Source organism: Terrapene carolina, unplaced genomic scaffold (assembly GCF_002925995.2).
Source record: "Terrapene carolina triunguis isolate 2854851 unplaced genomic scaffold, T_m_triunguis-2.0 Scaffold21, whole genome shotgun sequence".
Lineage (NCBI taxonomy): Eukaryota > Metazoa > Chordata > Testudines > Emydidae > Terrapene > Terrapene triunguis.
In genome coordinates, this window is record NW_020664372.1 from 41041363 (window position 1) to 41053822 (window position 12460).

Consider the following 12460-nt stretch of genomic DNA (forward strand, 5'->3'; position numbering starts at 1 on the left):
TATGATTCAGCAAGTTCGTTTTTTGAATAGTGGATAAACGAGTTGCTAATTCTGACATATTTGGGTTGAAGTGACTTGATTTTTCACTGTTGTAATGGTTCAGGGAATACTAGTTCTCACTTAATTTTTCCTTGTGTTCTCTCCTTAACATTCCCTTTTTTGCCTTGGAAGCAAATATTAGAATGTGTTATAATGCAATGCCAGAATCAATGTAATAGGCCATATCAGGATGTATACAAATTGATTTAAAATAAAAAGTCTGATTTCCGCCCGCCCCCCCCCTCAAATATAAGTTAATCTTTTGGGAAAAAATAATTTAAAAATTTTAAAATGTATGTTCAAACCAAAATTTATATTATCTATTACAAACATTTAAATTAAATTTAAATAATAGTTAAGCGGTAGGTGTTTGCTGCCAAAGTTTTAAAAAAATCAAACCACTGAACTGGTTGAAGTCACTGGCTAAGCACCTGGAACCAGGGTTTGTTGACGTTCTAAATCACCTTTTGACACCAGTAGCCTCTTCTGCAGGTTTAGAGAGAATATTTTCTTCATTTAAGATTATTCAACTAGTTCAGTTTAAGGACTAGTCCACTCATAGTTGAAAAACCAATTGAGAGTTGAAAAAGCAGGGGAGCTTGTTTTTCCTTTTTCCAGTCTATGAATAAAAATTAGATGAGAGAATGAGACTTACTACTTCTAAAATCTTGAAGGACAATGTGACCAGAAAAAACAGTTCAATTCACTAACTGCAGTTACTTCCTTTATTTAGTAAATCCATTAGTTTTAAATGCAAAACATGTTTTGATAAACTATTTTTCTTACATATCCAGTACATCTAAGATCATTTTTACTAATTAAATAAAACAATTTTAAAGTGTTATTTTTGTGCATTCCAGTTGAATTCCAATTTCCATCCAAATGCAGCTTTACACAAATCATGAGTAAAAAAAAAATTAATCATCTTGTAAATGAGAAACATCATTCACTGTTTTCTAACAGAAGAAGATGTAAAAATTAAGAATCTGAATAAATGTATATTAAGCTATAAATAAATGTGTACCCTCCTGGTTAGCAAAAAAGAGGAGCAAATTACACCAACCAATGAGAATTAATCTTTAAGAAAATAACTTAAAAAGTACAAATGCAAAACGAGATTAAAATTGATATTTAAATCATGGTTTCCTGCCTGGTGATTTTTAAATCATGATTAAAATCAATTATTTAAATCACTTTAATTTAAATGAGTCCACCCTGGGCCATATACACCTCTACCCTGATATAACGCTGTCCTCGGGAGTCAAAATATCTTACTGCGTTATAGGTGAAACTGCGTTATATCGAACTTGCTTTGATCCGCTAGAGCGCGCAGCCCTGTCCCCCCGGAGCGCTGCTTTACCGTGTTATATCCGAATTCGTGTTATATAGGGTCGCGTTATATTGGGGTAGAGGTGTATTATAAAAATGACTCCTTTAGCCCCCCCCGTTAGTATTTTTTTTATACTTGTTGATGGGTTGGACACTACATTTCAGGGGGGGTTGTGGCAATTCTTTTTAAAAGATGCCTTCATTTCTCTGGAAAAATGAGAACTTGTGTGGAAGATCATCATATCCTATATAAACTACACATGGAAAATAGAAGCTTATAATTATAATTCGTATTTCAGAGTCTCCTGTTGTCATCTTGCTGAACAGTAATATAGGGCCCAACCTTGCAACCCTTTACTCATGTAGGTAGTTCTGTAATTTCAATGGGACTACATGTGTAGGGGCTGCTGAATCACATAGGCGCCAACTTTCCCTGGCGCCGGTGGGTGCTCGCGTGCCACCGCCCTGACTCCACCCTCTCCCCGCCGTGCCCCCATTCCAACCCCTTCCCCAAAGTCTCCGCCCCCTCCCTGCCACATTGGACCACTTCCCCAAATCCCGGCCCCAGCCCCGCCTCTTCCCCGAATATGCTGCGTTCCCCCTCCTCCCAGCTGCGCGAAACAGCTGTTTCGCGGCGCAAGCACTGGGAGCTAGGGGGGGAAAGCGGGCACGCAGCGTGCTCGGGGAGGAGGCGGAGCGGAGGTGAGCTGGGCGGGGAGCTGCCAGTGGGTGCTGAGCACCCACCAATTTTTCCCTGTGAGTGCTCCAGACCCAGAGCACCCACGGAGTCAGCACCTATGCTGGATCAGGTCCATAATTTGTGACAAGAGCAATATTGGGGCCTAGTGTCAAAGCAGATAGTAAATCAGTTTCCTTCCTTCTTAATGTAATGATGATGTTCATAGACATGGATTACAAAGGGATTAATGCCCATTTAAGCACACTCAAAAGCAAAGTGAAGCTGAGGGGCAGTTGATAACCACAAAAGGCCTTTATTGCAAATGCAGCTCAGTGCCATGAACTACACTGTTACATAAGATAACTCTCTTATCCAAAGAGATTAGATTTTCTTTCTTTGTGAGGGTTTGAAAATGCTGTTTTACTGCTTTCTTTGATTTTCTGCTTCCATCTCATTCAGGATGTGTAGAGGACAAACACTTCTTGAGGAAATGGCCTGAGTGGAAATGTAATTGGGTGCATACGGTGCCAATAAGATTTGAAGAGGATAATAATTTCTCTGGGCTGTTACTGTCTTAAATCGTTTTTCTTGTTGTGTAATGATGAGTTACCAATCGATAGAATTTGAAGCAAAATATTTAAAGCAAAAAAGTTCTTTTGATTGTTAAGCCAGTGTCAGAGCTGAATGGAAACTGGTTGATGAAATAGCTTGCATCACAAATGTTGCTTTCATCCATGTGATTGCTTCTGACAGGGAGGCTCAGAATATCAATGTGTTTTTAATAAAACGACAATCTTTTACCAATACTTCCCAGTTTATACATATCAGGTACTTCTCACCCCACGGAATGAAAAAATAGTGAGTAACCTTTCTCCAAAAGTGAGACGTCATCTAGCTACTTACCAACAGAACATTGTCATTAGATGTTTTATTCTGTAGTTACATGTTGTTTTAGTTCTTTGAATATGAACAGGCAGTGACTCAACAAAACTGAGATCCTGCCAATATGACCCTTGTTGGTTTTAAAATATAGAAAACACATTTGACAGCGAGGATACAGTCTGAAATGTTGAAATACTGTCCAGGAATTGTTTTTGTCAGCCATATGTGTATTATTTCCTTTAAGTAAAAGACTTTTAAAAGGTAACTTTTAGGTCACATATAGATGATCATAGTTCAGTCTTACTAGTCACTCAATGTGCTGGAAACAAAGATAATCCTAGAATCCAACAAGGTGCAAGTTGGGAACCCAGGCTAAAAAAAAAAAAGGGCGGGGGGAGCGCAGAGTAGTCTGCTGATTGCCCTGGAAAATAGGGAACAAAACAACTTTTTTTTTTTCTTTTCTCTTTTTGGGGGTATATTTTTCTTAACTTTCATCATATTTTCTCACTGGTACATATAAAAATAATGCTACTTGTTTTAGTTGCCTGTTGATTCATAAATATGGAACTGCCAGTACCAGAAAGAAAAGAGGTGAGTTGCTTGAGTTTAGCAGTCCCCAGCAGGTGGGGACATTGCACTCATGTTTCAGTGCTGGAGGGGTTTTGAAACTCAGAATGGAATCTTTGGAATCCCTTTTTTTTTTTTTTTTTTAGGAAGGGGAAGATAACCTAGTACAGGGAACTTAGCTTATTTGCCAAACACTGTTCATGCTTCTCTGTAAATAATAAACCTTGACAGTGTCCATATATCAGCATAGGCTATGCCTCAGTGCTTGGGTTCACCACCTTAATTGAGTCATTTTAACTTGTCTCCAGGATAATATTGTATTTATTACTGGCAAACTTACAGCTGATATCATGGGCCCATAGATCTCAATCTTTGCTGTATCACATTTAAAGGGTTACCTTTCCTGTTTCAGCAACTAACTTTAGAGGTACCTTTTTTTAACTGCCATAGATATTTTACATGCTGTACTTTTGTTGGGATATATTTATGAGGGCACACAGTTGCTGAGAAGCGGAAATGCATAGCATATCTCTTTGGGTAACCGAATTCTGCTCTTCTGTTCCACTTGTGATTCTTTTCATATAAGTTTTCATCTCAGCCCACAGCGATGTGAGTACTGACTGCATTTCATTCTTGTGCTGCCATTTGTTCTCTTTCCCAGATCCCACAAAGCTGACCTCCATCTCAGCACCTTTTTTTTAGAGCAGTGGTGGGTAAGGTGTGGTCTCCTGGTGCCGCTGTCTGATCTTGCTTCATGAGTCATTCCGAACAGGCAATTCCAGTGATGTTAGGATTGGCATCCTTCCCTAATGACGGGAAGCTACGGTTATGTCTATATGTAAACTGCTACAGTGGCACAGTTGCAGCACTGCATTTTTGCCACTGTAGAGCTTCAGTGTAGAACAGTGATACTCAGACCTCAGGGGTTCAGGAGCCAAATTAGCAATCAACATTACCCAAAAGAACTGCAGTAGTGAGAATTCATTGTTTCATATACTGGTGTTCTATGTATTCATATTTAAACCGTATGACAGGGGAACTATTTAGCTTTTATTTTATTTATATATATAATATTCTCACAGCAAAATGACTGACCAAGTATTATTATTTTATCAACCACAATTGGTTAATAACATAGTAACATAGATTGGTTAATAATTAAATCACACAGTGTTTTAATTTGTGCTATAAAGAGCTGCAGGAGATGCATTAAAGAGCCACTTGCGGCTCGAGAGCCAGTCTGAGTAACACTGGTGTAGACACTCACTGCAGTGATGGGAGGGGTTCGCCTGTTGCTGTAGTTAATCCAGCTCCCCGAGAGGCGGTAGCTACAATGCTTTCGTTGACCTAGTGCTGTCTGCACTGATGGTTAGGTCAGCTTAACTATGTTGTGCAGGTGTGTGGATTTTTCACACCCTTGAGTGTGACGTAGCTGGGTTGACTTAATGTTTTAGTATAGACCTGACCTAATGCATCCTCTTTTTCCCCTAAAAAAAACCTTCATGTGGTGTTGCAGTGCATGTCGTCATGCCAAAAGGCAAGCATGCACTTTGTGAATTTATATAGGTTTTAACATATATTCTGTTAGCTCAAAGAGAGGTGAGGCTAATGAGTCAGGACATTGTGGCAAAATAAAATGTTAAGATACTTTAAGACCTGTTTTGGCTGAAACACGCAGTGTATCTATATAGTGTTGTAACTTTACTAGCTATGAGTTGCTGTCCCTCCTCCACAGTAACAGAAATCCAGCCAGATGAAAAAAAAACTTGAAAGGAAAAAAGCATAAATGTTCTCATTTTAATATAACAAGTATTGGTGAGCACCATCCGCCGTTGCAAGATGCCAAAGTTACAGCAGTATTTTTTCTTGTTCCTTTGTAACTTCTCTGAAATTCTTAAATATATCAGATTATTTTTCCTTCTTAACTGAGTATTGTCTGTATGTGGCTGCCCCGTCCCTTTTAATTCAGGTGTATTCAAAGATCTATCTCTGTCTATACTATAGCACTCCTGTGTTTGATTTCTGGTGGGAAGGAAGGATGATCTTGTGAAATATTAAACTGGGATTTGGGAGAGATTTGGATTCAGCTCTGCCACAGCTCTGGGACTGTGAGCAAATCTCATAATCTCTCTCTACTCCAGTTCTCCAGCTGTAAAATGGAAATGATAAAGCACAGACATACTCTTCTCCCCGCAACCCCGCAAAAAAAAGACAAAACAAGGAGTATTCAGAAACACTTGTTCTTTTGGTATAGAGAGGCTACTATATTCAACCCCTGCTGACAGTATGCTCATCATCTTGTGCTAATGGATTCTGGGTGCACCCTGTATGCCAGGTATTGAACACAATTATGCCATGTTCACAGTGGCCAGGCAGAGTTCAGCCACTGTTCAGGAGGGAGGGATGAAACTGAGCAAAGCAATGTTTGACAGCCAGTGTTAAACATAGCCAGCTTAAGGTTTTCCGCTGTCTTGGATGCTGTCTGTAACATTTTATAAATGCTCAGGCGTCAGTTTTGTAGGGGACAAGGCACAGCACTTCTAAATTGCATGAACACTCATCTCAGCGTGAGACGCTCAGGCTTCTCCGCGTTGCCCAGAGTCAAGTATTGGCGTACTCCTGTACTAACATTTTACTAGCATAGGTATTTGATACTTGTCCTACACTACCCACAGTGCAGGGTGGAAGTCTGTGTTGCAGAATGTGGAAGACATGTTTTGAAGAGGGGGAACAGTAAAGATCACATTTAGAAAACTGGCTCGAATGCAATTTTCTGGTTTATGCTAAAACAGGGGACGTGTAGCCCATGTTAGCTAAAGCCTGATTTTAAAATTGGTTCAGCTAGTGCTGCTTATTTCTTTGTGGAGAGAACCCTAATGTTCCAGGCATCAAAGTGGTCTTTGTTAAATGCCAATGAATAGTTGTTCATATTACAGATATGAATGAACATTTATGTATTGTGTGTTTATACACACAATATTGTATAAACACGATTTTATAGTGGGGGAGTTCATATACATAGCTATATAATTTCCATATACACAGAGACTGCATGCACCATGTAATACTTTCTCAAATTCTCATGCAATTTCAATACCCCAAAACTTCATTTATATATACTAAAGGTTGCCCAGTGGTGCCTCATTTCGGTCCCTAAAGTGGAAAGTAGCTAAACTTCCAAAAATCTGGAAATCCAAAGTTAAGGTATCTTCCACCCCTGCAATGCAAATTTAACTCTGCCCCCTTCAAGTGCTGCTTCACATACTAGCAATCTACTCTCACAGTTGCTACAGAACACTTGTGGAACAGAGCACATGAGCACTGTAGGACAGCCTAACACATTCTTTTTACTAAAGCCTGGTCTCTTCTTAAAAGTTATATTCGCATAACCCTGAGCTCCATGGTTAAACCAACCTAACCCCAGTGTAGATGCTGCTAGGTTGATGGAGGAATTCTTTTGTCGACCTAGCAACCACCATTCAGAAAGGTGGATTACCTAGAGCAATGAGAAAAACCTCTTACGTTGCTGTAGGAAGTGTCTACGCTACCCATAGGCACCGACTCCATGGGTGCTCCGGGGCTGGAGCACCCACAGGGAAAAATTAGTAGGTGCTCTGCACTCACCAGCAGCCAAGCTCCCCTCACCCCCTGCCCCACCTCCTCCTCTGCCTCCTCCCCTGAGCATGCCGTGTCCCCGCTCCTCCACCTACCTCCCAGCGTTTCCCGCCTGGTCGCCACTAAACAGCTGTTTGGCTACTCTGGGAGGGTGGGGGGAGGAACGGGAATGTGGCGCGCTCAGGGGAGGAGGTGGGGAAGAGGTGGGGCAGGGGCGGGAATTTGGGGAAGGAGTCAGAATAAGGGCAGGGAGGGGGCGGAGTTGGGGCGGGGACTTTGGGGAAGGGGTTGGAATGGGGGCGGGGCAGGGGTGGAATCGGGGTGGGGCCAGGGGCAGATGGGGGTCGAGCACCCACCGACGGGATCAGAAGTTGTCGCCTGTGACGCTACCGCAGCACAGCTGTAGTGCTGTAGCTGTGTCGCTGTAATGCCTGTAATGTAGCCATGGCTTAAAGCAAAATTTGGGTTTAGGTCAGGTGTCACAAACAGGAACTACCTACATCTGGGCTACACTCTTACACTGAGCCTACTCCACTCAAACCATGCCAGACTTGCTACGTGTTACAACTTCTTCCCCCACTTGCCCTGAAGATTCCTTCTGAGACCTTGCCTTCACTTACCCCTCTCTAAGCCCCAGAGACCACTGTTGTGTATGTCAGACTGCTAACAATCCCCATGGGAAAAAGACACCCCTGTGCACCTCTGCTGACACAACCTACAGAATTAATCATTGACATAAAGCATAATTGATCTCTCTCTGTATACATGCGGCTCTGTTCATATCATAGTGACAACTCTTGCCAATCTGCTCAAACTAATCCTTCCACCATTCAGTACAGTTACACCTAGCTCAGGGAATGCAGCTGGAGTGCATGCAGATAAATGCTGGAACTCAAAGCTGTAGAACACAACACAAACAATGGAGTATTCTCTTTGTCCTTCTTCAGTCTACTTACTGTAGACTCCTAGATTTTTAAGGCGAGAAGAGACCATTTGATGGTCTAAGCTTGACCTCATGTATAACACAGGCCGGAGAATTCCAGTTACTCCTGTATTGAGCCTAATATATGTGATGGACTAAAGCACCCGGTCTTGATTTGAAGAGATGAAGAATCTACCACTTCTCTTGGTAGTTTAACCTTTGCACTCCCCTTTCAGTGGCTCCTGCCAGCTCCAGGGGCTGGGAGTGGAGCAGCAGAGTTAAGATGGTGTTGCAGGGGTGGTCCGTATTACTTAACTTAGTATTTCCTGGTTTCTAGAAGTTTAGCCACTCTCCACGTAGTGGAAGGGCACAAGACCCACCAGCGGACCTTAACTGACCATTAATGAAGTTTTGGGGTATTTAATTTCCATAGTTTAAAACAAATAATTTTCAGCACCATCATGTACCAGAGCCCAGTTGCAGCCCTTCAGTGCCTCTGGCTCCTTGGCAGGGCCGGCTCCAGGCACCAGCTTTTTTTTTTTTTTTTTGGCTGCTTGGGGCGGCCAAAACCCTGGAGCCGGCCCTGCTCCTTGGGTATGATTATCCTGGCACAGAATGCACTGGCTCCATGGTAGTCCCTTCACTGCCCCTGACTCATCTCTCTGCCTGTACAGCAGGGCTGGTTCTCCCTCCTTCGCACAGAGAAGGAGGTGTTGGCACAGGACCCACAAGTGGAGGAGCTGTTGAGAAATTGCAGGGACTAGCATGGAGTCACTGGAGAGAGGGGGCAGTCATTGGGGATTCATGGATGTGGGTGATTTTGGGGGATAGATGAACCTCCCCAGCACGCCTCAATACACAGCTCTGACTCCCTTATTTTCATTCCATTCTTCCCTCTGCTGCTCCAACATCCACCCACATTCTCCTTCTCTGCTTTGACACCCCCTGTATTCCCTCCAACTGCTCAGACTCTCCCCCCCTCACTGCTCCAATATTCCTTCTATCATGCCAATGGCTCTGACCATCCCCACCCCCAACTGCTCCAAGCCACCCCCCCCCCACATACACTCCTACTACATTGAGCACCTCCACACGCCAGCTGCACCCTCCCTGTTTCTGGTAAGCTTGGAGGGGCCGTGGGGAAGTGAAGAGGGTATGTACCAGCTGGAGGTAGGGAGATGCTGAGTCCCTCCCCCAAATCTGGGCCGAGTTTATAGGGAAGGGGCTGTATCCATCTGTTTGCATCAGGAGGCTCAGAGAGTCATGAAGCGGACCATTGATCTCAATATGATGAACGCAGCTGAATGAGAACGCTCCATGGAGATTAACGTGACCTGAAATAATAGCACTGAGGCATGTGAACTAGAGATAAGAGAATAATTGAGTTCTTTGGTTTTGGCGTTTGGTGGGCTCTTCCCTAAATATTGGTCTTTGGGGAAAACATTGCTGAATGCAGGTAGAGAGTAAGGAATGGGCAGAAGACACATTCTCTGAAAACTGCTAGGCGGTAGGGCTTGAACTCACACCGCATAGGAGCGGCTCAGGTTCAGTGACCCCAAGCAGGTCACCCTGAGACACCCAGTTATTGTGAAAAGACTCCTTGCAAATCCTCTGGCTTCAACAGAGCTCTAATCTTGCTGCACATGCACATTTCACCCTTTTAGGCACATCAGTTTGGCACATGCCAATCTGGATTTATAAACTGTACCCTTCAGTACAACTGCCCAAAGAGGCAATGGATGCCAGGCGTTAGGTGGGATAAATCCTGGGTGGCTGAGATCAGTGTTAGGAGGATTAGAATAATAGTTTGAGCCCCCGGTGTGCGGAAAATAAGTTAAAACCAGGTGATTTTATAAAATGATTTTTAGGGTGGCTGTAATCTCTGGGGCCCTTTGCTCAAATGACCCCAGGTTTGGACCACTAACCCTCTCTCACCTCCATGAGGCACAGCAAATATCAAGGGAGTCTGCATCATCATGTGGATTGTAGAGTACAGTATTTACAATGGTCGTCTTTTAAACAGTAAGCAGCTCTCAGCTGTAAGCACAGCAGAGCTGTCGCTTTACTAGAATTAACTTTAATACAATTCGCAAAGCATGAGAAGTGATAGCAGCAGGAGGGAACTTACCTTCTCAGCACAATAACTGGAGAAAACAACCTTATATAGAACAATAGTGGATGTTGTCATTAACGCTCATCTGTGTTGTGCAGAAGTGGAAAATATTTTTGTGCTGAGCTAACGGAGAGGCATATCCTGACCCAGCTTAGTCAAAATAGCAGTTTGTTGCATGCGCTTGTCCGAGTTTCTTTTTCTTTTGCTATGGAAATTTAAGTCTCAAGAAAGCTTTTGTCTTGCTTTGTAAAGAATACTTCTCTTCGTTATTTTTAACAGAATAGAGCCTTTTTGTCTGTTTTCCTGGGATAACATTATTACTGAAGATAGTGGGTCAGAAACACTGCTTAAGTCCATTCTGTTGTTTCTATTGTTTATTAGCTTTATAGTTTCCTTTCTCCTTTTCCAATTTGCTCTCAGCTCCGCCGCCTCACTTCACCGGGCTTCATTTTTTCTACAGTTAAACATTCAATAAAAAGGGAAATTAAGTTATTTCTTAAAAGAGACTTTAGCCTTTATTCCTAAGTAACGTGGAGAGAGGGTTTTTTCGCTTGCTCTTCCTTGGCTTGCCATAGTATGGCTGTGCGGAGCTCCACACTCCATAGGTCAGCTCATGCTTCGCATTCTTTCAGTGGAACAAAGACAAGCCTTGTTTCCCCCTAGGTGAGTTTTGTTGGAGAAACTCATTCACAGCAAAGAGAATAATAGGACTGACTTGTCAAAAATTTAATGCCACAAATAAGTATGGATTATGACTGTTTTCTTGGAAATCCTCAGAATATCAGGGCTGTGGTTCACTGATACTACCACAACATGGTGTAATGAGCAGGGCCTTGTTTATAATGTAATTTATAAAGTATAAATGGCTATGTAAATCCTCATTTAAAATTTTTGCATCACCAGGCAAAGGCTAAATGTTTATTTACATGGATTCTCTCTCGCCTTCATGGTTTGGGGGTAGGGGAGAAAGGAAATCTTCTAAATTCAGTCTGAATGTATCTGATGCCATTATGCCTGTCTGAGTTTGCAAAATGGCCCCCCAAAAATTGCTCTGAATTTTGAACTGTTCTAATTCATATCAGTGGCTGTCAGCTCTGAAGTTTAATGATGATGATTTAAATGTCAGCATAGTTAACAATTTCACTGCTGAATGTTTTAGCAGGAGTATCAAGTTAATGTGCTTTTCTATCACTTTTGGGGTGTATGGAGGCAAGAATCAGGAATGGTGGCAGTGGAGCAGATAATGCTGATAAATATTGAATGAGGAATTAAAGATCTCCACCCACTCAGTAATAATAATCATAATCATGATAAATTAATCCTCTTTGTCCTTGACTAAAAAAGGAGTGAAGGGGGAGAATGTACTGATAGCCCTTGGTTGCCTTCTGGGTGCCCAAAATCAAAACTGCTTCCCTGAATGGCAAATTCCAGCTGTCATATCCTTTACCCCTTGTCCCCTGCCCTGCACCTCCAGTGGACATTTCCCGTACAAAAGCCTATGGCACACTGAAAACTAAGGGACAGCTTAAATTAATTTGTGTGTGTTCCTTTCTTAACAGGTAGTAATATTGTTTTTAGGTTACTTGTCAAAAGTGAGCAATTGCTAAGTTCTTTGTACTTAGAAGTTGCCACCTTTACAGCCTTCCACAGTCACACAAAGACCTGATTGGCAAGATTGCTGTGTGTAGCAGCTTTACTCTACATTACTTATTCTTAATGATTGTTATTTCTTTTTTAATGTTACTTTTGGAAAGGAAGCTCAGATATTAGGTTTCAAGATTTTTTATTTCTCTCTCTGTCCCCCTCTTTCTTTTTTTTTTTTTACAAGGGATCTCGAAGCTAGAGCACAGAGTGAGTTCTTTCGGGCCTTTTTCAGACTGCCGGGGAAGGAGAAGCTACATGAAGTTGCAGACTGTTCTCTGTGGACTCCATTTAGTCGCTGTCACACAGCAGGAAGGATGTATACTTCAGACAGCTATATCTGTTTTGCCAGCAAAGAAAGTGGGTGTTGCAATGTTCTCATCCCCCTTAGAGAGGTAGGGTCTGCTGTTTGATTTTAATTTTACACTGTGCCTGGTTTTTGCTGATCCAAACCGCTGCTGTCCATTTACTTAGCTGAAAAACAGTTGTTTTCAATCAGGAGGAGATGTGCATGTGTGGAAGAGAGTTGCACTACGCTTTGTTCTTATCTTCATTAGCAGATTAATTCCTATACAGCAGTTGGGTGAGGCAACGCATTTCTCAAAGTAGTATTGCCAATTAATACAATATATTGTATTGATATTGATCTATCCAAGGAATAATTGCTATTGAC

At 42.2% G+C, this 12460-nt stretch overlaps 1 protein-coding gene across 3 annotated transcripts in view; it reads left to right on the forward strand.

The window, feature by feature from the left end:
* TBC1D8 (TBC1 domain family member 8) overlaps positions 1-12460 on the forward strand; it is a 77447-nt gene that overhangs the window by 42769 nt on the left and 22218 nt on the right. For all 3 annotated transcript variants that reach the window (XM_026647879.2, XM_026647882.2, XM_026647883.2), the window contains one exon: positions 11975-12182. In XM_026647879.2, the coding sequence (XP_026503664.1) occupies positions 11975-12182 (208 nt within the window). The remainder of the gene's footprint in view (positions 1-11974; positions 12183-12460) is intronic.